Below are 24,844 nucleotides of genomic sequence, written 5' to 3' on the forward strand. Positions count from 1 at the left end.
TAAGACTCAAGGTTGACATAGCAATTCCCTTTCGCTGCCCACTCTTTCTCCACTGAGCTGGTTTTGCACCTTTTGTAGTCAACTGGTCCTGCCTGTGGAAGACGGGCCTTAAGAGCTCTGCTGTTTCCTTGATCTCATACCTAGTTCTTCTCTAATGCTACACAGTCTTTTATCAAACATAAAATATATTTATTTGGTGTGAGTGTTTGTCAGTATGCATGTACCCTGGGCATGTATGGCGGTCAGAGGACCAGTGTGGCAATTAGTTTTTTCCTTCTGCCAGATGGAACCTAGAGATTGAATTTAGGTCATCAGACTTGCTGGCAGGCACCTTTCCTGCTGACAGCCTCTTACCAAACTCATAGCTATTCAAGTTTGTCTTTCCATTAAATGTAGAATAAAGTTTGTATCTACAACAAAATTTGCTGGGTTTTAATAAATTCATCAGATCTATTACTTCAGGAAGACTGTATGGATACTATTGGGTTTTTCTACAGTAACTGTCTAGATCTCCAGTTTCTAAGAGTAACTTCCAACATCCTGTTCCTAATGCATATTTTTAGATTTATACTTAAGTGCATTTTTGAAAAGTTATACATGTTATGGAATTTAAATTCAGCGTCTACAAGTTTGTTGTTGGAATATAGAAATATACTAGTATTTCCATGTTCTTGGATTCTGCAACCTGGTTGGGTTTCCTGGTTTTTTCTTTAACAGATTCCATGGAATTGTTTGCATAGACCAGGTGTTGTTTCCACCCTGCATCTTAATGTGTAGTATAACTATTTTCCCTAAGCTTGACATGACCATTCCTGTACAGATGCAGAGCAGCTGTCACCACCATGTGAGAGTCTCCCAAAATTGGACACTCCCTCATGGAGAGAGGGCTGGTCTCACAGGTCTGTTGCTGATGCCCCTCTAATTGGAGTGAACAAACCTTTACTTTCTTTTTTTTTTGTTAATTAGCCTTTTTATTGGTTTTTTGTTTTTTTTTTTAAATTGAAGGTCCCTTACTGGTCCTGCTTTCATGAGTGGCTGAGAACAAGGGGAAGGGGAGGGCAACCAGCTGGCAAGGGAGGGTCATTTCCACATTTCATTTACACACAGAACTAAACAGACAAGCACAGAGTCACTATTGTGGTTAGAAGTTGGCAGCATGGGATGGGGGGATAAGGAGTAGGGTGTCGTTAAAAAAAAAAATAGGTCAGGCTCCCCCCAAACTGGGTGCCTGGGAAGGGACTTGGTCTGCTTCAACCCAAGAGGAATCAGAAGATCAAAAGCAGTTTGGGAAGGCCAGAACCGTCAGGGTGGAGGGAGAAGGACGGTCCAGGGGGTGGGGGGACATTTGGAAACTGGGGTGAAGGGATTACCCTCCCCCTGCTGGGATCCCCCCAGCCCCTCAGGTCTGGCAGGAAAGGGGCAGCCTGCAACACCCATGAGCAGGTCTGGGGCTGCTAGATGCTCCAGGCAGGGGGCTGGAGGCGGCTCACAAAGGCTTGCCCTCCAGGGAGATGACGGCACTGCCACCTAGTTTCTCTGCCAGGGTGCAGCGGTCCTTGACCTCCTCGTAGCAGTTTGCTTGTAATTCATGCTTGATTCCTGTCAGCTTCTTCTTGATGGCATCCTTGGAGCTGGCGTAGATCATTTTGCTCTTAAGGGGTGCACTCTCAGGGGCCCAGAAGATGAACACCAGGTCCTCCTTCTTGCTCTCCTTGGTCTCATAGGTGGCATCATAGAGAGCGTAGCGGCAGTCCTTGTCTGGCAGCATCTTGACAAAGGTGGTGTAGGGATCGTCCACAGTCTGCCCCACATCTCCTACCAGGATCTCCTTGCCCTCCTCCAGGATGATGTTCTTCTTGTCCTCACTCAGGCAGAAAAGCACCGCCTTCTTGCGTTTCTTCACTTCTTCTGGCGTCGAAGACTTGCGCACTTTCATGTCATTGAACACCTTGATGACACCATCAGAGACAGCCACACCAGAGGCCATGTTTCCGGAAACGAAAGGGAGATGGAGAGAGCTACAGAAGAATTAAGCCGCCGCAGCTGCTACCGGGATCCGACTGACTCTTTGTTTTGTTTTTGAGGGAAAAGTTAACTCTGTAGTCAAGCGTACCTGGAACTCTGTAACCCAGGCTGTCTTGAAATTCCTAACAACCTCCCTGCAACCTTAAGTGCTGAGATGACAGATGTAAGACACATCTGTCCCTAGAGGGGTAGGGTCTATGGAACTCGTTATGGAGATCAGAGGGCCTCATACTCATAGATATCCATCTGCCTCTGCACCTAAATGCTGGAATTAAAGGCATGTGCCATCACACAACAGCCTAGAGGATTTTATACATAGGCACCCTAGGGCTTGGCTTTGTGTCCATCTTGGTAATCACTGCTTTAGTGGTTTTGGATTTAGTCACATATGTGTTTTGCCTGCATGTGAAGTACATACACCATGTGCATACCTGGTGCCTGTGGGATTCTAAAGAGAGCACTGGATTTCCAAAACTCAAGTTATGGATGACATGAACTATCATGTAGGTACTAGGAACCAAACCCAGGTCCTCTGCAAGAGCAACAAGTGCTTTAAGCTGCTGAGCCATCTCTCCAGTCTGATTTTCCACATTTAAGCCATTTCTGTTTTGTGTTGGAAAATAAACCTTCCATCTGTTTATTCCACATTTCTCTCCTGTGCCCATCTTTCTACTGTTTCCTCTTATGCCTCTTTACACTACAATCCCACGTTCTTTCTGTCATTTTCTTGTCAGTGGTTGCTTTAAGGCTTTTGTTGAACATTTTTAACCTATCCAGGTCTTTCTTGGGTTGTGTAGATCCAAGTATACAATATGGATTGCCTTAACTTCTCCTGTAGTACAAGTCTACTAGCAATAGATGATTATTTAACATTTTTCTTCCAGTGCTAGAGATCAAACCTGGGCCCTTATACATCTATCACTGAACTCTATTCCACCCCTATTTACATTTACTTTTTTTGTTGTTTTGTTTTTTCAAGACAGAGTTTCTCTGTGTAGCAGCTCTGGCTGTCCTGGAACTAGCTCTGTAGACCAGGATGGCCTTGAACTCACAGAGATCTGCCTGCTTTTGTCTCCCAAGTGCTGGAATCAAAGGTGTGCGCCACCACTGCCTGGCTTACATTTTTAAAAAATATATATATTAGAAAAAGTCATCATTGTGTTAAGTGTGATAGCACATGCCTCTAATGCCAGTATCCAGAGTGTGAGGCAGGGGGATCACACTAAGTTTGAGGCCAGTCTAGGTACAGTGTCAATCTTGTTTTAAAAAATGAAACAAGAAATAGGAAAGGAAGGATTACTTTATCTTTGTTTCTCAAGAGATAGCTTTGCTAGGCATAGAACTAGAGGTGATGCTATAATTTTGTGGGCAAGCCTGTGGTGCACTTCCTTGATTGACAATTGATGTGGGTGATCCCAGTTCCCTTAAGTTACTCTGATCTCCCTCATTGATGGTTATCTAGAAGCATGAAATTAAATCCTTTCCTCCATAAGCTGATTTTGGCCATGCTGTTTTACCACAGCAATAGAAACCCTAACTAAGATACTGGGTATAGAATACAGTGATGCAATCTTTGCTGGGTATAAAAGAGTAGTAGCTCAGCAGGTAAGAGGCCCAAGCTCTAATCCTCAGCTTGACTAAAAAAAAAAAAAAAAAAAAAAAAAACTGGAGTGTATGTGGCATGGTACTGCACATAAAGCACCCAAAGTAGGTGGACTCCAAGGCCTAGACTGGACGCAGTAAAGAGCGTGATAGCACTGCAGAAGCATGACTACGAAGGGGCATGATTGGGTCCACAGGGTTAACTGGTGCATGCATGCAGGAGCTGGCACCAAGTAGCTAGCGCCTGGACAGTGGGGGGGTGGGGGAGGAGGAGCCTGAGCCAGACATTGGGCCAATGAGCGTGTCTTAAGAGGGAGGGCTCGAAACTGGGCGTGGCCACACGGGGCTTGACCTGGCCAGGGTCTGAGCACAAAGGTGTAGGGCACCCAGGACCTGGGGGGGCGGGGCAAGCGGGCGGGCAGTTGGCAGGGGGGGCGGCGGGTAACGGAGGGCGTGGCCAAAAGGGGGTGGGGTTACCGTTGTGGGCGGGACTGCGCAGGCGCACTGCTCTGGTGGTGTTAAGCGGTTTCCCTCCCCCAACGGCGCGCCCGCGGTGGCCGGCGCGTCGTCTGCGGAGGCCGCGACCCCGCCTCGCCGCCCGCCCGCGTCTGCGTCGCCGTCCCCGCGCCCGCGCCCCGCCGTTGGGCCGCGCCGCGCCGGCATGTCGGGCCCGGGGCCGCGGGAGCCGCCGCCTGAGGCGGGCGCGACGGGCGGCGAGGCGGGCCCCGAGGGCGCGGGCGGCGGGGACGCGGCGCTGGGCGAGCCGGGACTGAGCTTCACGACCACCGACCTGAGTCTGGTGGAGATGACGGAAGTGGAGTACACGCAGCTGCAGCACATCCTCTACTCGCACATGGAGGCGGCGGACGGCGAGCTCGAGGCACGCCTGGGCTCCGCGCTGCTAGCCGGCCCGGGCGCGGGCTCGGGCGCGGCGGGCTCGCTGGCGCCGGCGCCGCCCGTGTACCCAGTGCTCTGCCCGCCGCTGGCGGCCGACGCGCCGTGCCTGGGCCACGTCGACTTCCAGGAGCTGCGCATGATGCTGCTGGGCGAGGCGGGCGCCGCTGAGAAGACGCCCGGCGGCGCGGACGGGACGCGGACGCGGACGGACGGCGCGGTCAAGGAGGGCGCGGGCGGCGCGGGGCCCGACGGCGCGCCCGAGGCCCGGGCCAAGCCGACCGTCCGCGTCCGCCTGGAGGACCGCTTCAACAGCATGCCAGCCGAGCCGCCTGCGCCTCGCGGTGCCGAGCCCGGCGAATCGGGCGTGGCGCTCAACAAGTGCGTGCGGGGCGCGGGGGCCTCAGGGAGGAGGGGCCGGCTCACAGAGCCGTCTGAGGGGTCGTTCTGGGCGCCTGCAGGGTCTGGGTGGTACCTGGAAGGGGCTCCTGCAGGACCACCTCTTTGGTCTGGGAGGATACCTGGACGGGATCCACAGGGCTACTTGCCGTGGCTGCGTGGACACCAACTTTCCCCAAAGATCTCTAGGAAGTTCAGTGCAAAGGGGCAGGCACTCTAGGTGCTAGAGAGGTCTTATGCCCGCCTGCGCTCACTTCACCTGAGGGTGATTCTGAAAGCTGCACACCGAACAAGCGCTGAGTGACAATTCTAAGGAATACCTTGGGACTGCACTCCAAAAAGGAGAGGAAGAGTTTGGGGACGGTTCCCTTTGCTCTCTTGTCTCCTTCCTGAGTACCATGGAAAACTAGCTGCTCTGGCCTCCAGTGCAGATTTGGACCTGTGGAAGGGAAAGGCAGGAGTTGTAAGATTAAGCTGAAACCTGTGGCAGTTCCTGGCCCACTTAGTGCCCTTCCAGGTAGTTGTTGAAGACACGGACTCAGCAGTTTTCCACTCACTCAGGCTCTGGCTGTCCTGGTCTTGCCTATCCTTGCCAGATTTTGGAGGATGACAGAGATTGGTGTCAGGGAGTGCTGCAGGCGGGGAGGAGGCAAGTGAACTCCTCCACCACCGCTGGCCAGTGGATCATACTGGCCATGTCCAGGACCGCCTGAGAAGCAGGGCGGAGTCTAGCGTGACCTGATAGTGGTGGAGTGGGTGATGGCAGTGTTTTGGGAGCCTCTCCACCACCTATTCCTCAGGTTTCTGGGTTTTTCTTTTGTCTTGGCAGTTTGGTAACTCTTATTCGGCATCCATCTGAATTAATGAATGTTCCTCTTCACCAGCAACAAAACAAATGTACGACCTTAGTGAAAAATAAAACTGCTGCTGCCACTACTGCTTTGCAGTTCACCTACCCGCTGTTTACAAGTGCCTGCTCCACTGGTGGGAATCCCAGCCTTGCACAGACACAGGTAAAGCCTTTCGTTTGTGCTAAGTGCAGAGTTCGTAGTTTAGTGCCATCTTGTCCCAGGATTCTTATTTTTAAATAGAACTGGTTGCCTTTTTAAGGTTGAAATATTTGTATTGTTGAGCGTTATTAAATAGCCTAGTTGAAATGGCTGGAGAGATGATTCAGTGGTTAAGAGTGTATTGGATCCAAGATTGGTTCTGCCTGTTACATCCAGCTTTAGGAGGGGATCCCTCTGGCATCCAGAACACCTACAGTCATGTGCACAACCCACACATACACAGTGAAAATCTTTTTAAAAAAGGAAGTTTTTCAGAAGTCTGAGCATAATTCTATTGAGTACAGTTTACTTGTTCTGTAAAGAGCTGACACAGCTACATGTATTGATAAAATTCCTGTTACTTAATATTTTCCAGAGTTCTAGTAATTCATGTTCTATACTGGAAGCTGCCAAGCACCAGGATATTGGATTGCCTAGAGCATTTTCTTTCTGTTACCAGCAAGAGATTGAGTCCACCAAACAGACAGGTGGTAGTAGAAACAAAGCCTTGCCCGAGCAGGTTTGGATTAAGGTGGGAGGTAGGTGATAAATCAGGTGGTGGCTGTGTGTGTACGCTTGACAGTCTGTAGCTGCAGAGTGTTTAGGCTTTGGTGGCCCGGACAGGAGAGGCCCTTTCTGTACACGTGTAAGAGGTCTTGGGTTCACTCCACACTTCCCATCCTCAGTAGTCTCCTCTTTGAACTTCCTTCTGAGTTTTGAACATCATGGTTTATTCAAATTTGGACACTTTAAATTTGGAAGCTTTTTCTTAACCGTAAAATAACGACAGACACACAAGGTGCCGTAACCCTGTAAGTACTTTGTAGTTTATTTTACTTCATACTTTGTGGTTGATGATGGAGCCTGAAATCAGCTGAAAGCTCCAGAGAGATAGAAATAACACTGTGTCGTGGGGGTGGCAGGACTCAGCAGAGGCCACTGAGTGATCAGAGGTCTGGGGTAAAGAAGCTGCCATCAGCAGATTGCTTCCTTGATGTTCAGTTCAGCCTCTCCCTCCTTGGAAAAGGTTATCATTTTTTTTTAATTAATTTTATCTAGGTTTTTTTTTCCAATTTATTTATTCTTATTTTATATACATTGGTGTTTTGCCTTGGGTGTTGGGTGCCCTGGAACTGGAGTTACAGATTGTTGTTAGCTGCCATGTGGTTGCTGGGAATTGAACCCAGGTCCTCTGGAAGAGTAGTCTTAACCACTGGGCCATCTCTCCAGCTCTAATTTTATTTAGTTTTTACACACCATTCCCAGTCCTCAACCCTCTTCTCCTCCAACTCCCCCCACCCTCATCCATTCCTCAGAGAGGGTAGGACCTCTCCTGGGATGTCAACTAAGTCTGTCCCATCACCTCATTAAGGCAGGACCAATGCTCCCACACCCTGAAACTGAGCAAGGTATCTCTCCATAGAGAATGGGTTCCACAACATCAGTTTATGCATTAAAATTAGGTCCTGGTCCCACTGCCAGTGGCCCCATTACTGCCCTACCACTGTCACCTGCCTTCAGGGGCCTCATTCTGTCCTGTGCAGGTTCCCCAGTTGTCAGTCTGGAGCCAGTGATCTCCCCCTAGCTTGGGTCAGCTGACTCTGTGGTTTCCCCACCATGGTCTTGACCCCTTTGCTCATATTATCGCTCTTCCTTCTCTTTGTACTCCGGGAGCTCAGCCCAGTGCTTAGCTGTGGATCTCTGCATCTGCTTCCATCTGTTTCTGGAAGAGGGAGCTAGCTTCACTGGGGATTGTGGACTGCAGGCTGGTTATCCTTTGCTTTATGTCTGGTATCCACTCATGAATGAGTACATATTTGTCTTCCTGGATCTGGGTTACCTCACTCAGGATGACTTTTTTTTTCTAGTTCCGTCCATTTGCCTGCAAATTTCAAGATGTCATTGTTTTTTATTGTTGAGTAGTACTCCATTGTGTAAATGGACCACATTTTTTTCATCCATTCTTTGCTTGAGGGCCATCTAGTTTGTTTCCAGGTTTTGGCTATTATGAATAATGCTGCTATGAACATTGTTGAGCACATGTTCATGTGGTGTGAGTGCGCCTCCTTTGGGTATATGCCCAAAAGTGATATTGCTGGGTCTTGAGGTAGATTGATTCTTAATTTTTTGAGAAATTGCCATATTGATTTTCACAGCAGCTGTACAAGTTTGCATTCCCACCAGGAATGGAGGAGTGTACCCCTTACTCTATATCCACTCCAGTATGAGCTGTCATTAGTGTTTGTGATTTTGTCTGTTTGTGATTCTTCTGTTGAGACTTCTGTTTAGATCTCTACCCCATTTTTTAATTAGATTATTTGGAAGTTTGGTGTCTGGTTTCTTGAGTTCTTTATATATTTTGGAGATCAGTCCTCTGTCCGATGTGGGATTAGTGATGGTCTTTTTCCATTCTGTAGGCTGCCATTTTGTCTTATGACTTTATCTTTTGCCTTACAGAAGCATCTCAGTTTCAGGAGGTCCTGCTTATTAACTGTTGCTCTCAGTGTCTGTGCTATTGGTGTTATAATCAGGAAGTGGTCTTCTGCGCCAGTGTGTTCAAGGGTACTTCCCACTCTTGTCTGTGAGGTTTAGTGTGGATGGATTTATGTTGATGTCTTTGATCCATTTGTACTTGAGTTTTGTGCATGGTGATAAATATGGATCTATTCGCATTCTTCTACATGTTGACATCCAGTTATATCAGTACCATTTGTTGAAGATGCTTTTTTTTTTCCATTTTGTATTTTTAGCTTCTTCGTCAAAAAATCAGGTGTTCATAGGTGTGTGGGTTAATGTCAGGGTCTTCAGTTCGATTCCATTGGTCATAGGTGTTCATAGGTGTGTGGGTTAATGTCAGGGTCTTCAGTTCGATTCCATTGGTCAACCTGTCTGTTTTTATGCCAATACGAGCTGTTTTCATTACTGTACTTTATAATATGCTTGAAGTCAGGGATGGTGATGCCTTCAGGGTTCCTTAATTGCACAGGGTGTTTTAGCTATCGTGAGTTTTTTGTTTCTTCACATGAACTTGAGTATTGTTCTTTAGAGGTCTGTGAAGAATTGTACTGGGATTTTGATGGGTGTTACATTGACTCTGTAGATTGCTTTTGGTAAGGTTGCCATTTTTTTTTTTTCAAGTCAGGGTTTCTCTGTAACTTTGGAGCCTGTCCTAGAACTAACTCTGGTAGACCAGGCTGGCCTCAAACTCACAGAGATCCGCCTGCCTCTGCCTCCCTATTTTTAATTTTTTTAATGCTGGGATTAAAGGCATGTGCCACCACCGCTTAGTGCCCAGGGTTTCTGTCGTCATAGCTCCTTGTTTCTCTAATTCCTACTTGATGGTGTTAGAAGCTTGGATTGAAATGCAAAGCATGCGTATGCATGGGTGAGTGCACAGGCACACAGTCAAGAGAGAAAAGAGGCGGATCTCTGTGAGTTCGAGACCAGCCTGGTCTACAAGAGCTGGTGCCAGGACAGGCTCCAAAGCCACAGAGAAACCCTGTCTCGAAAAAAAAAAAAAAATGACCCATAGTGATGCTCACCTTAGTCCCAGCACTAGGAGGGTCAGAAATTCACAGACATCCTCAGCTGCAATGTGAGTTAAGACACCCAACAAAAATATTCCACATTAATGGGAATGAGTTAAGAATAAAAACTAGACGGGCGGTGATGGCTCACACCTTAATCCCAGCATTTGGGAGGCAGAGGCAGGTGGATCTCTGTGAGTTCAAGTCTAGCCAGGTCTACAGAGTGAGCTCCAGGACAGGCTCCAAAGCTACAGAGAAACCCTGTTTTGAAAAACAAGAATAAAAATACTAAATGACGGCTTTTTTTCTTCTTTTGCAAAGAAGAAGCGCTATGTAAACAAGCAATCAATAAGAGGAATCGGAGTAGAATCCGCCAGTTGGACACAAGTGTGGAGCGAAGAGCCCTCGGAGAGATTCAGAATGTGGGTGACGGCTCTACAGCTTCCCAGGGCACCTGGCAGTCTTCTGAGTCCTCACAGTCAAACCTGGGGGAGCAGACGCAAAGCGGACCCCAGGGAGGAAGGTCTCAGCGTCGGGAGAGGCATAACCGAATGGAAAGAGATAGAAGGTAATAGAGTGATGGACCATGGGCTCCACCCATACCCATGCAGTTGTCGTAGGTGTGCTGGCTCTTTGTGTGATAGTTCACCCTTTATCTGGAGACTTAGGAGTCCTCAAGACTCAGTGATCTCTGGTGGACTCATGCTCTGACTGACTACAGTGGCAGGGTACAAGGCAAAATGACCCAAGGTATGTGGGAAGACCTAGGGAGCACAATCCCCAGTGTCTTCTCCCAGAAGGGTACACAGGACCTCCTAATTGATGACTTCAGTATTGTGTTCCCAGGGCACCAACAAGGTGCCACCAAACAGGAGGGCTCATCAGAGGCTCAGAGACTGTGTTGGTGCCCATCACATGACTGTTTATCAGGCACACTCTAAATACCAGGCTCCTATTGTGAGCTGTGTTGCTTGCAGAGTTGAGGTTCTGTGGGCTGTTATTCACTAATCTCCCCAAGCCCGTTTCCAGACACTAGAAGATCACTTGTCAGCAGGTCCTTAAGGAGAGTATTGGGTTTTAGGTTAACTGCACAGTAGGTAACATCATAGGCTTCTGTTTTATTTGGGGAAGCCAGGCATAGTGGCATACATTTGTGATTGGGGTATTCAGGAGGCTGAGGTAGGAGGATTGCTTCCAGTTGAGGACAGTATGGGATATACAGTGAATTACAGATTAGTCTTGAATAGTCTTGAGAGAGAGAGAAAAAAAAGAACAGGGAGGAAAAAGAAAAAAGCAGTGTTGGGAAAGAGGAGGTTAAACTGTTACTGAAATGAGTTTGCCTGTGGATTTTATATGTGCTCCTCTAGGTAGTATAAAAGGGTAATTTTTCTGTATTGAAATTGGCTTTTTATTACATTATTTAATAGTAATAATCAATTTGGTCATTTATGAGTATTACATGTATGTTTTCTGCTCAGGAATAATAGTATTTAATGAAATAGTATTGTGTATTGAAGTTCTATTATTTAATAAGCCAAGGTGATTTATTGCTTTTTAGAGGGATGTGTTAAAACTAAGTAGATATCTACCTTCCTTCCTTTTTTTTTTTTTTTTTTTTTTAAAGGCCAGGCTGACCTCAAACTCGTGGAGATCTGCCTACCTCTGCTTCCCAAGTGCTGGGATTTCTTCTTCATTTTATCAAAAAAAAATTATGTCTTTTCATTACTTGTGTGCTTGTGGATGCCAGAAGAAGGCATTGGGTTCTAAGCCTAGAGTTACAGATGGTTGTGAGCCACCATGCGGATGCTGGAAGTTGAATCTCTGTCCTTGGAAGAGCAGCCACTGAGCCTTCTCTCCAGCTGTGTTGTTCTTTGTTGATGAGTTGCTTAAGTGCGTGCTTGGTGACTGCTGTGTCAGAAGATCCCTGGAGTTGGAATTACAGGTGGTTGTGAGCCACCATGTGGGTGCTGGTTATTGAATTTGGGTCTTCTGCAAGAGCAAAACATGCTTTTGGGGGGTGCTGGAGAGATGGCTCAGAGGTTAAGAGCATTGCCTGCTCTTCCCAAGGTCCTGAGTTCAATTCCCAGCAACCATATGGTGGCTCACAACCATCTGTAATGAGGTCTGGTGCCCTCTTCTGGCCTGTAGGCAGACATTCAGGCAGAATGTTGTATACATAATAAATAAATAATTTTAAAAAAGAAAACATCATTAAAAAAAACATGCTTTTTACTACTGAGACATCTCTCCAGCCCCATTGCATTCAGCATTCATTCTCTCTCTCTCTCTCTCTCTCTCTCTCTCTCTCTCTCTCTCTCTCGTTTGGTTTTGGTTTTTTCAAGACAGGGTTTTTCTGTAGCTTTGGAGCCTGTCCTGGAACTTGCTGTATAGGTCAGGCTGGCCTTGAACTCACAGACATCTGCCTGTTTCTCCTGAATGCTGGGATTAAAGGCATTCTCTTTTTTTGAGGCAGGGTTTCCCAGACATTTTCTTTTTTTTTTTTTTTTTTTTTTTTTTTTTAAAATATTTATTTATTTATTATGTATACAATATTCTGTATGTGTCTGCCTGTAGGCCAGAAGAGGGCATCAGATCTCATTTCAGATGGTTGTGAGCCACCATGTGGTTGCTGGGAATTGAACTCAGGACCTTTGGAAGAGCAGGCAATGCTCTTAACCCCTGAGCCATCCCTCCAGCCCCCCCCAGACATTTTCTTATACTTGTACGCAGGTCATGGTGTACCTGAGGGACTTGTTTAGTCTACTGTGAATTGTAAATGGAGTACTGCTCACCTGATGTGTGTTTAATGAGACGTATGGGATTGCTGCTCTCCGGAATTCTCGATACCTCCTAGTTTAATGGCTTCCAATGAATTCTGTGCTTCTTGAGTTTCTCACTTATAGGATATGGTTGCTCCTTACAGCACAGACTTGAGTCAGAACTACTTGAGCTGATAGGGAAGGAGTTTAGACTCTCAACTAGAAATAAGAGCACATGCAGAAAGCGCTAGCTGCCCCTTGACTTTAGGTGTGGGTGTGAAGCTGTGTGGAGTGTGCCGTGCCGTGATACTGTTTGTGTCGGCACAGTGAGGGCTTTGCTTATGCTGGATATAATGTGTAAAGCTTAAAACAGGTGTGCTTAATTCTCTCAAGATTTTTTTTCAGTGCTGGTGATGGAATAATAGGCAAGCACTCTACCTCTGAGCGTCATCCCCAGCCCTAGCCCTAAATTCCCTAAAAATGGACAAGTTTGTTTTTATGAGACAGGGTCTCATTACACAGCCCAGACTGACCTCGAATTTGTGATAGTTCTACCTCCGTCTCTGAGGTGCTTTATTAGAGGTGTGTCTCATCACACCCCTCTCAGTCTGAAAGCTATGCTTGTGCCTGAGCACGTATTTCTGTGTGTTGAAAGCAAGTCGTGATTCCTAAATAACAGTTTGGGGCTGGCTCTGGAGTTCAGTGCCCAGCACTGCAGGAAAAAGAGAAAACAGTGAACAACAACAAAAAATACTTGCCCAGAAATTTTGTTCTTGAGTTCAGGGATTTGCAGCTATCCCTGGTATGGAGAGCTGACCTATGAGAAGTAAATAGAGAAGGTGTAGGGATCTGGAGACCGCTGGGCCACTACAGGTTCTCTGGTGGCCATGGGCAGCAGTGGCAAAGTGCCCACTAGCTTACCTGAGGCTTCCAGGTGGGACACACCTCCTAGCTTTCAGGGTCAGCTCTGTGTATTCCGCTTTCTTTGAATGAGCAACTCTGTTGCTCCTGTACTTCATCAGCCATCCTGTGTGATTACTGTGGATTTTGACTGCAGGCGCAGAATCCGCATTTGCTGTGATGAGCTGAATCTTTTAGTTCCGTTCTGCAATGCGGAGACAGATAAAGCAACAACCCTTCAGTGGACCACAGCGTTCCTGAAGTACATTCAGGAAAGACATGGGGATTCTCTTAAAAAGGTAAGTATTCATGAAGTAGACTTCAGTGTTCCTAAATTGTGCTCAGTGAAGATGGGCATCTTCTTGATGTAGTGACTGAAAAGGGGGCAGAAACTTGAGAATTTTCTGTTGCAGTTGTCAGTGTTGCCTCTGATCCCTTCTTTTTAGACTGCTCTGGGTATCCTGGACTCTGAGGTCAGATATGAAGTCCAGTATGAAGGGAGTTCTGCCTGTTGATGTCACTTACTAAAGTAATAGTCACAGCCCAGATTTGTTTATGAAATATGGATGATTGTCCAGTATCAATTGTCAGATACCAATTGAGTACTTGTTATGTTGGGTCTGAATGGCATTCAGGACATGATATTTTCCTCTCATTAGCTCAGTGTTGGGTACAAGCTTAGTGTTTGTTAAGACCTGGGGAGGGGAGAAAAATGAAAGCTTTGAAAGAAATTAAAGTAATAGCAACAATTGAGGTGGGACTACAAGAAGTAGATAAATGCCAAATCAATAGTCTGGACTTCCGCCTTCAGGTGGGTTGAAAGGCAAATTATTAGATTTCAGTGTGTTGTAAACAGTGCAGGCTGAGCCTTTGATGCTCACACACTTCCTGTTCCTTGGGGACTGCTGGCCCTTTGTTCCTTCCTTTCTACACGTGGGCTGTAGTAGCTGGCCAGTCCTCTTGGTTCTGCAAGGACTGACGCTTGGTTTGGGAGTTGTCTTAGTCCTGGAATGGACTGGTGGAAGAAAGGGAGCAATTGTGGTGGGTTCTGTGCTGGGCTTGGGAGACTCCTGTGCTAGATTTTGACCTCAGAATTCTGGTGGTCACACCTATGTATGGCCTTTGTCCTTGAGGGATAGTGATGTCCTAGTGTATTAGGGTTCTCTCTAGGAACAGAACTGAAAGAATGAAAGGGAGATTTATTAGAATGACTTACAGGCTGTCTTAGGGTTTTTATGTCTGTGAAGAGACACCATGACCACACAACTCTTATAAGGAAAACATTTAATTGAGGTCACTCACTTACAGTTTCAGAGGTTCAGTTCATTATCATCATGGCAGGGGGCATGACGGCATGCAGGTAGACATGGTGCTAGAGGAATAGCGGAGAGTCCGTATCTTGCAGGCAGCAGGAAAATCAACAGACTGTCATACTGAGGGAAGCTTGAGTAAGAGACCTCAAAGCCCATTCCCACAGTGTCACACTGCCTCCAACAAGGCCACACCTCCTAAAAGTGCTACTCCCTTTGGGGGCCATTTTCTTTCAAACCACCATACAGGCTGTGGTCCAGCTAATCCAACAATAGCTGTCTACCAATGGAAGACAGAATCTTCCAAGAATCTTCAGTATATGCTGGACTTCTGAAGAAATAGACTCTAATGTCAGAGAGGAAATGGAATTGCCAGCAACAGCAAGCAGGCAAAGAGAGCACACTTTCTTCTTTTTTGTTCTTGTTGTAGAGTGCCAGCAGGCAGTGTGACCCACATTAAAGGTGGATCTTCCCAAAGATTCAGATTCAAAGTGGGTTTAGTTAAAAAAAAAAATTCCTCACAGGTGTACCCATCTGCTTGGGTTTTAGTTGATTCCAGATATAGTCAGGTTGACAACCAAGAACAGCTATCACAGATCCTCCTCTTGTCAGCTTGTCACACAGCCATATCTCGTTGTGTCATGCTTAATTTCCAAATGAAAACAACCAAGTCATAATTAGACCTAACGTGATATAACTGTTCCCAAATATAATTGCAAGTGCATCATATATTTAACCAGGTCATAATTATGCCTAGCCTGATACAATTTATCCTCATATAACCACAAATGCATTATAAATTTAGAATAGGTGGCAATGTTCCTTGAGGGACATCTTTTAATATCTCAAATATGATAGCAACTGATATTCTCTTGGTTTTTCGAGACAGGGTTTCTCTGTGTAGCTTTGAAGCCTGTCCTGGAACTCCCTATGTAGACTAGGTTGGTTTTGAACTCATAGAGATCCACCTGCCTCTGCTTTCCAAGTGCTGGGATTAAAGGCATGTGCCACCACCACCCAACACCTTTTTTTTTCAATTGTGTGAGCTTCCCCATTAGACCTAGACTCTTCACTCAGAGGGCCCATATCAACTCAGCCTGATCCAGTTTCACGTTCCTTCCACCATTATACCACACCCTAAGAATCCATTTCCCCATATCCCCAGATATCCCCAGACTTCTGCTTGAATGAACTAGGAAACTCACTAGTAGGAAGCTCTTTAGTCATCTAGTGTACCTTCTCATGGACTACACTCTCTACCTCCCCACTAAGGGCCTTTAGCCTTCAGTCTGGTTATAGGTCTAGAGGCACCCATTGGTGGGCCCTGGAGGACATCATTATCTTGCCTGGCATTTCCTTCAGAAAAAGTTACTGCTGGTTTAACAGACGATGAAGGATTAATTTCCTTAGTCAAAGGTGGAAAAGGCAGTATGTCTCGGGGTGGGGGTGTATGTTCATCTTCTGCAGAGGGTGGAGAAACTACTTCCTCAAATGAGATAAACCCTTTGAGAACCTGAAGGCTCAGAGTTCTCCCCCACCAATCCCATTCCAGGTTACAGGATTCTATTCTTTACCACTTAATGCCCTCTAAACACCGACGCTGTCTGAGGCTGGGATTTGATTTTCTCTGAAATTCAGCCACATCTTAAGTTCTGTGACTGCTAGAGAAGATTCCCTTCTGGGCTCCTTAGAAACCTGTAGGCATATGCACGTCTGGAGCAGGTCAGTTCTCTCGCTGAGTTCCTTGTCTCTCACCGTATTCTGAGATGCTAGCAGTTGGCTAATTTTGTTGCAGAGCTCATTCTTTTTCTTCGTCAGTTTATCCAGAGATGCTAGGAACAACTAACCACCATCATCATTTTCCTTATTTTCCACAAATCTTTTACCTCTCCCAGTTGGTGAATCAGGGTAATCAAATACATTTGTCTCCTTAAGTTTGCAAAATAAGTCACACGATGGGCTTTCAGTACTCTCCAAATTTCCAGAAGAGGCTTAAGTATCTGGAGAGACTTCAGTAACCGTAGGTGTTGACAAATTGGAAAACATATTCCAGATTTCCAGATACTTAAACATTCATCCTTATACTTCTGTTGCTCTAGAACCACTCTTGACATCAAAATCTGTAATAGGGTTTTCTAGAGGCACAGAACTGATAGAATTCTAAAGCTATAAAGGGGATGTATTAGAATGGCCTACCGTCTGTGGTCCAGCTAGTCCAACAATAGCTGTCTACCAGCATAAGGTCCAAGAATCCAGTGGTCGTTCAGTCCATGAGGTCTCAGCTGGTCTCCAGTACACACTGAAGTCCCCAACAAGTAGGCTGTAATGCCCATGAAGAATGGACTTGTCAGCAAGGGTAAGAGCCAGCAGGCGAAGAGATGAAGCTTCCTTCTTCAGTGTCCTTTGTATAGGCTGCCAGCAGAGGTATGGTCTAGGTTAAAGGTGTACCTTCTCCCCACAAAAGATCCAGATTAAAAGTGGGTCTTCCCATATTGAATGATTTAAGGGAAAAACCTTCACAAGTGTACCCAGCTGCTTCGATTTAGTTAATTACAAGTGAGGTCAAGTTGACAATCAAGAATAACCACAGGATCTGGAGAGACGGCTCAGCGGTTAAGAGCACTGGCTGCTCAATTCTGAGTTCAGTTCTCAGCAACCAGATATCTGTAATGAGACCTGGTGCCCTCTTCTGGCCTGCAGGCAGAACACTGTATACATAATAAATAAATAAATCTTAAAAAAAAAAAAGCCGTCACACCTGGGTACTGATTTTGGACCCATGTTCTGTGGAGCCCAGCAGGAGTGTCCTGGGCAATGGGTTCAGGTGGTACAGCAAACCTGGAACCTTGGCAAGGGCCTTGTGAGAGCCTGCTCAGGACCCAGTCACATATGGACTGGACTTGGTGAGTGTCTGCCCAGGACCCAGTCACACTGGACTGGACCTTGCCATGCTTATCCTTGTCCCTTTCTAGCACCTGTGTCCGAGTGGCGTAATGCAGCATTGTGAACTGTTTCTAAGTACACCTGGAGTGACTTAGAGCGCTGCTGTTTGCTCTAATCGGATCATTATGGTTATTGGTAACATTGTTTGCTAGAATAGACCACTGGTCTGTCTTAAAATAAAGCTTTACTATTTGTTAAAAAGATTTAGTCTTTGCCTCTGTGTACCTATTCATGGTGAATTAGCGATATAGTCCAGTTCAAAAAAAGTATTTAAAATTTTTGAAATAAAATTTTAGAATATACTAAAAAGATGAGGCTTTTAAAACTAAATTTTTTCTTTTCTTTTTGAGGTTATAATATCCCCCTTTTGAGGTTATCATTTCCCCCTTACCTTTCCTTCTAAACCCTCCTATATACCCCTCTTTGCTCTCTTTCAAATTCATGGCCTCTTTTATTTGTTAATTGTTACATGTGTGTGTGTATAATATATACATTTCTAAGTATATAACTTGCTTAATCTTTATAATGTTATTTATATATACGTTTTCAGGGCTGGCCATTTGGTATTGGATAACCAATTGATGTCCTTTTCCCTGGGGAGACTATTACATTTCTAAGCTATTTTTAAAATTCTGTCTCACTGAATTTATAAATGATTTCTGGGCCAGGTTATTGGGCTATCATTGGCCTAAACATACTCAGGTTTGATTATTTCGATAGTAACTTTCCCCCTCTTATTTGCATGTATATTCTTGTTCTTTAGGATTCAATAATGAGATTTTAAATGTGCCCCCCCCCAATTTTGTTAGTACCCATTTCATTCAGATCTGTCCTAACGTAACAGGCTTCCCAGGGAGAAAGGGAACAGCAGATAAGGAGTGGCAGTCAGATTCTGCATAGGATAGAAGCCCCTCGAGGGCCAGTGGACTGCAGAGGAGCTTTGGATTTGAGTCAGAATGTAGAGGCTGGGAGCTGCAGTTCCACAGATTGTCAAGTGGAGGTGCCACACACATATCATGACTGAGGCGAGCAGTATCCGCAGCCTCACTGCTGGGGCTGGAGGAGACACATGATTGTCTGCCCAGAGTGCAGTGGTTATGGGACCTTCCTAAGAATCAGAACCCCTGAATGGACTTTGGCTGGGAGATACATGGTCAGAGCACATTTTATATTCGTTACTTGCTATTGAGAAGGCTGCAGCTATAGCCCTGGAAACAGACTCATTCAGAAGGTAGTGGAGGGAATGGCCCCAGTTCAGCATTGCTGTGGTGTACTGAGTGTGGGGCACAGTGGGAAGGTGCAGGGACGGCTCACAGCCCATCCTTAGCTGGGCATGCTGACCTCTCGGGTCTGGCCAGCTCCTGATGGAGATGCAGTGGTATTGGCAGAAGAGAGTATGATATAGGTAGATGACCATTACATAGCAGTGTTCTAGCCAGACGTGTAGAACCAGGAATACATGTGTGGCCATCACCTAACCTCTCAGCTGATATGCTAGTACTTCATCCATGCACATATTTAATTAAAAACATTTTACATTTTATGTGTAGGAGTGTTTTGCCTGTATGTATGTCTGTGAACCATGTGTGAATGTGGTGCCCATGGAGGCCAAGAGAGAGCATTGGATCCCCTGGGACTGGAGTTAATATGTTTGGGAACAACAATATTGGTGCTGGGAATTGAACCTGGGTCCTGGAAGAACAGCCAGTGCTCTTAACCACTGAGCCTCCCCACCCCCCAGAGACAATTACAGGTTTGTATCTTCCTCTAGAAAGATTTCTGTTTCATTTTTTTTTTCAGGGTGAGGTTGAATGTTTATTCAGGGGGTTATGGAGGAGGAAGGGTGAAGGAAGGAGAGAGAGAGAGAGAGAGAGAGAGAGAGAGAGAGAGAGAAGGGGGGAAGCGGAGAAGTGGGGAGAGAGGCAGAAGCGAAGCTGCCTCTCCGAGAGGAAGATGGAAAAGAGAGCATCTAGAAAGATTTCTATACAGGCTCCAAAAGACTGATCTCTACCCATGTCATCCCCACAAAGCTGGTGGCAGTGTCTTAAATTTCTGTAAGGATTCTTTTAAGTTTTTCAAGACAGGGTTTCTCTGTGTAGCCCTGGCTGTCCTGGAACTTACTCTGTAGATCAGGCTGACTTCACACTCAGAGATTTCCTGCCTCTGCCTCCCAAGTGCTTTGTTTCATGTTGCATATTATCGTCACCTGACTTGGAGTTTTTGTTTTGTTCATCCTGTTTCTCCCTCTCACCTCACTATCCAGCCATGGCTCATAACTTTTTGATTGGTCATGTTTGATTCTGCCTTGCCCTTCAGACCAAGCAACTAAAATCCCACCCCACCCCCCATTTATAGTAGCATTGAGGTTTGAAGAGATCTGGCCAGTGGTCTGTGGAATGTCCCCTTCTTGATTTGGGTTATTGGTGATGATTTTTTAATTGTAAAGTAATTTCAGACATAGATATCATAAGAACCAATCTGGACTTGCTCAGTGTCCCAGGTTGCTTATGTCTGAATGATTTGGTAGTGAATTACAGATGCCATTTTATACCTTAGTTCTCCAGTGTTTGCTTTTTTGTGCATTGTCTTAGATAAGCAAAACACGTCAAGATTAGCGTGTGAAACATTGGTGGGCACTGTTACCTAGAACAATTAATGTCTACATTTTTCTCCTACCAGTAATGCCCATCTCCACAGCTATTTCCCTGGTTGGAATCCAGTCCAGGGTCACTGGTAACATTTCATTATGGTGTGAAAGGCTATTAGGGATTCGTGGCTGTGGATTTCAGCAAGGTGCTCAAGGCTGCTGAGCCCCACTGCCATCCCATTCTCATCTGCTTTGCCTTCCTCTTGTTACCAAGGGAGGGGTCCTCTTTGCTATGAAGTCCTACCTTCACTTGAATACTCCCAGACCCTATCCTGGACACATAGGTCTCAGCCCCAGGCCTTTTCCCCCAATTTAATGAAAACTGCTGTTATTCCTTCTGGTGTTAGGGAACTCCTTGGTTTCGTTGTCCCCTGCTAGCGCTGCCCTATTATTTGTCTTCCTTATTGCTAGCTCAGAGACCATATGATTCTCTAAAGTCCACCCTCCTCTCAGGTCTCCTTCCAGAAGCCTTTAATTGCTGCCCCCACAGTGTTCAGCCAGAGAGGGGTTTGGGGGGCCCTGGAAAAATCCCTTGGCTTTCTACACTGGCTTCTAGGACATCACCCTCCTGGGGGTCCACTCCTCTGAGTCTTTTTTTTTTCAGCTTCTTAATTATGGGGTTCCCCTGGCTCAGTGTGGGAGCCTACAGCTAATCAGCCGAGGCAGGTGAAGTATCTGCCCTTTGATATGCAGTGTTCACTGTTTAGACAGTGGTGTGCCTTCCTGAGTCCAGAACCATCCATCATCCTTTCTAACCTAGACAGTGGTGTACCTTCCTGAGTCCAGAACCATCCATCATCCTTTCTAACATAGACAGTGGTGTGCCTTTCCTGAGTCCAGAACCATCCATCATCCTTTCTAACATAGACAGTGGTGCGCCTTCCTGAGTCCAGAACCATCCATCAGCCTTTCTAACTTAGACAATGGTGTACCTTCCTGAGTCCAGAACCATCCATCATCCTTTCTAACCTAGACAGTGGTGTACCTTCCTGAGTCTTGAACCATCCATCCTTTCTAACCTAGACAGTGGTGTACCTTCCTGAGTCCAGAACCCTCCATCATCCTTTCTAACCTAGACAGTGGTGCACCTTCCTGAGTCCAGAACCCTCCATCATCCTTTCTAACCTAGACAATGGTGCGCCTTCCTGAGTCCAGAACCCTCCATCATCCTTTCTAACCTAGACAGTGGTGCGCCTTCCTGAGTCCAGAACCCTCCATCATCCTTTCTAACCTAGACAGTGGAGCACCTTCCTGAGTCCAGAACCATCCATCATCCTTTCTAACCTAGACAGTGGTGTACCTTCCTGAGTCTAGAACCATCCATCCTTTCTAACCTAGATAGTGGTGCACCTTCCTGAGTCTAGAACCCTCCATCATCCTTTCTAACGTAGACTCAGCCTTTTGCTCTCAGGGTAGAGAAGATGCCCCTTGCAGAGACTGCGCTCAGTCATTTTGAGTACCATCTTCCGTGCAGAGGTTCATGGCAAAACTCTTGGGGATCTGTGCCTGCCACTGATAACTGCAGTGTCCCATGCTGATATGCATAAACCAGAAGCTGTATTGTATATAATGGAGAATGTGATCCATTAAACTGCATCCTTTATGCTCTCGTCCAAGTACAGCCCATACCAGGTAGGTGTCATTCATGCAGCCTATGGGGTGGATCTGCCTGGTGCCCTGGGAAGCTGAATCCTCTCTACCACTGACTTCACCTGACACAGGGTTCAATGTGGAGCTGATACAGCAGGCAGTAAACACAGCTTCCCAGAGAAGACTGCCACTAGCCCTGGATGGGCTCTGCAGTGTGGATGACGAACCCAACAGCTAGAGGTTTGCTGAGGCTGATATAGGTCCATTTGCTACAGCATAGCCTATGTTCAGGGGCCTCGGGGTTGGAACTTGTAGCTTGATGACTGCAAGTTTCTAAATGTCCTCATGAGAGCATGGTTGGCACAGGTGGAGCAGTAGGAAGCCAAGAGGTAGAGTCACACCTCTCAAATACTCTCAGATTCCAGGGAAGCTGCTGTTGTAGAGGTTCTTTCCCTCTTTAGAACCAGAAGTACCTGTCAGCCACCCAGCAAGTACCTATGACTTGTGTGTCACTGAGTGGCCAAAACTGTGCAATGCTCTGTTCTAAAAATAAAACGTCTTGCACAAAATAACTGTATTCCTTGTTCTGCTCTATGTTTTCCTTGCCTATTGGCCATTCTGGGCCCCTCCTTGTTGAGGACCATGCTCCAGCTTCCTTGATTATTCTGTATGCATTAGTATTTTTTGGTCATGTTTGCTTTTTATTAATTGAATAACCATCCTTCCTCTGTCCTCAAATTAAAATTTTATGTCTCTCAGTCTCTTCCTAATGAGTGCATTTAAAGCATTTTTTCTTTGTATTAGGACTAGGAAACAAGTCCTCATAGCTCATGTAGGTAGCCCAGGCTGGCCTCAGGCTCTGTGTAGCTCAGGTTGACCTTGAACTTCTGGTCTTCTTGCCTTTCCCCCTCAAGTGCCCAGTGTATGCTGGGGATTGCTCCCAGGGCATGAGTACCCTCTCAGCTCCACCCTCTCAGGTCTCCCAGAAGCATTTAGTTGCCACTCCCATAGTGCTCAGCCAAAGATGGGCCCATGTGGGCCCTCAAGACATCCCTTGGCTTTCTGCACAGGGTTCTAGGACATCACCCTCCTGGGATGAGTACTTGCAAGGTCTTTGGTTTGTTTTCCAGTGCTGCAAAACAAAAACAGAACAGTGAGGTACCTTAATATCAATCAGGAAAACAAAACAAAAAATGAAAATAGCCAGAGTTTGCTGCAAAACAAAAACAGAACAGTGAGGTACCTTAATATCAATCAGGAAAACAAAACAAAAAATGAAAATAGCCAGAGTTAGGAGAGATCTGGAGAAATTTTTTTTTTTTTTTTTTGATCTGGAGAAATTTTAACACTTGTTTGTGCCCTGATGGTGAAATTGAAGTGGTGTAGCCCCTGGAGAACAGTACGGTAGTTCTCAGAACATTCCCAGAATTACCATATGACCCAGTAGTTCCACAAAACTAGAATCAAACTGACATTTGGCTGAGCAGTTCCAGTGCTCATCAGCAGAGAGTGGACAAGCAGAATGTTTTGTGGACACACATAACAAAATGTTCAGCATTAAGATGGAAACTTACTGGTGTGTGTCAGAGCAGGCAGTGGGATCCCATGGTTAATGAGGACAGAATTGCTCTTTGGAATGATAAGAGACATTTGGAAGAAGCTTTTGGTGACAGACACAGTATTTGATGTCATGGAATTGTAAACTTGCAAGTGATGAAAACACCAAATTTTACTATACATATTTACCAAAGCAGGGACTTACAAACCTGGATTTATGAATCTAGAACACTATATATATATTTAAATTTCTAAATATGAAAAACAATAGAACAGTGAAGGCCCTGAGCCTCGCCTCCTCCTACTTTAGTGAGTTAGAGCACTTCCAGCTATTTCCTTCATTTGTAGACAGCCATCTCAACGTCTGTCTGCACTCACAGGTCTCTAAGCTTGTGTATTTGAATTGAAAACCAAATACTGGTCCCTTTCCTCTCAAGGTCACTTATCTTGTAGGAATTCCCACATTCTGAATCTCACAAATTCATGGAAATGGTTAACTACTTGTTTCCTGCATCTTCTAGACTAGCCTTCCTGAGTGGCTCTCCCTCACACAATGCTTGGCCATCAGACTTGGTAGCTATCTGGTGACATTGATGCCAACTCTGTGTTTAGGGGGCCAGCATTGTCTAGACTTTAGTCCTATGGCCTTTTACAGGGCAGGGAAAGCTGGGTGATAAGCAGACTAGCCACCTGCAGGGAGTTGCTCTTGGTCTCACTGTGTGCAGAGCAACCTCAGGGACTCTACCTAGTCCTTGACTAACCAAGGATCCTCACCAGTGTGTGTGAAGGGACAACACTGACCTGGACATTTAACAAATGATGAAAATGGTATATTTTATGTTTTTTTTAACCATAAAAACCATTTTTGGCACATACTCGGACACTGAGAATTTTTTTGGAAAATCTAAAAAAAAATACAGTATAACTGATATAGGGACATTTTTTTTTTCCTGTTTTCTCACATACCTCGTACTTTGAGAAACCACATGGCTCCTAATTTCAGCCTCTTGTGCTTTTGAAACTAGCAGCATTCACATCTTTGAACTCAGTGCATTAATGATCACTTCTTGACTTTAGGAATTTGAGAGCGTGTTTTGCGGTAAGACTGGCAGAAGGCTAAAGCTGACCAGACCCGAATCCCTGGTGACCTGCCCTGCACAGGGCAGTCTGCAGAGCAGCCCCGCCATGGAGATCAAGTGACTGGACTGACCCAAGACCTGGGAGAGAACTGCCGTTCTTTCGGCATCGTACACATGCCTGCCATCCCAGAGCTCAGCTCTGAGTCCTCGAGAGGGATGTGGCTCCAGTTGGTGGGACTCCAGGAAGGACTTTGAGAGCACATTTTGTGAAAATATTATTTAAACAAAATACCCACTATGTCCGGATGAACATTTGAGGATGAAGACATCTTGATAATTAGTAATTTTTCAATTACCTTTCCAACACCATCATGTGTTCTTAACATGATAACATAAAAAAAAATTAACATCCTTGGTAATTTCTTGAGTCTCAAGACTAAAGAAACCATTGCCGTTTACTTATTTTGTTTACATTTTAAATATGCCCCTTTAGCAATTGGAAGAAGGTAAATTGTTCTTAACTAGACGAGGTTTGGAAACTTTATTTCATTTGTTCTGTCACC

General features: G+C 45.7%; 2 protein-coding genes across 3 annotated transcripts; one reads left to right on the forward strand and one right to left on the reverse strand.

Annotated features, from left to right (window-relative positions):
* Positions 1 to 1,146: 1,146 nt before the first annotated feature.
* LOC121440819 (cofilin-1) lies at positions 1,147 to 2,024 on the reverse strand. Its single transcript, XM_041641761.1, has one exon. It carries the CDS (start codon positions 1,985 to 1,987, stop codon positions 1,487 to 1,489), a length of 501 nt encoding a protein of 166 aa, XP_041497695.1. The 5' UTR covers positions 1,988 to 2,024; the 3' UTR covers positions 1,147 to 1,486.
* Positions 2,025 to 4,288: 2,264 nt separating this feature from the next.
* On the forward strand, positions 4,289 to 24,703 carry Tcfl5 (transcription factor like 5). Of its 2 annotated transcripts, none has more exons than XM_041641725.1 (6): positions 4,289 to 4,902; positions 5,750 to 5,933; positions 6,346 to 6,508; positions 9,818 to 10,064; positions 13,313 to 13,454; positions 24,280 to 24,703. In XM_041641725.1, the coding sequence occupies exons 1-6, from the start codon at positions 4,289 to 4,291 to the stop codon at positions 24,400 to 24,402; spliced, it is 1,473 nt and encodes a 490-aa protein (XP_041497659.1). In that variant the 3' UTR covers positions 24,403 to 24,703. The 2 variants fall into 2 exon arrangements, with proteins under 2 accessions (XP_041497659.1, XP_041497660.1); XM_041641726.1 differs by having other exon boundaries at positions 9,821 to 10,064.
* Positions 24,704 to 24,844: the final 141 nt, after the last annotated feature.

This window comes from Microtus oregoni, unplaced genomic scaffold (assembly GCF_018167655.1).
Source record: "Microtus oregoni isolate MIOR12 unplaced genomic scaffold, Mior012 000071F_ref0000514, whole genome shotgun sequence".
NCBI classification, from domain to species: Eukaryota; Metazoa; Chordata; class Mammalia; order Rodentia; family Cricetidae; genus Microtus; species Microtus oregoni.

Bases quoted from the DNA above. Each gene is read 5' to 3' on its own strand.
- LOC121440819 (XM_041641761.1), bottom strand. From the start codon at position 1,987: ATGGCCTCTGGTGTGGCTGTCTCTGATGGTGTCATCAAGGTGTTCAAT.
- Tcfl5 (XM_041641725.1), top strand. From the start codon at position 4,289: ATGTCGGGCCCGGGGCCGCGGGAGCCGCCGCCTGAGGCGGGCGCGACG. The intron at 5,934-6,345 runs GTAAAGCCTTTC...AATATTTTCCAG, and splicing joins CCAGCCTTGCACAGACACAG to AGTTCTAGTAATTCATGTTC. The intron at 13,455-24,279 runs GTAAGTATTCAT...TCTTGACTTTAG, and splicing joins ATGGGGATTCTCTTAAAAAG to GAATTTGAGAGCGTGTTTTG.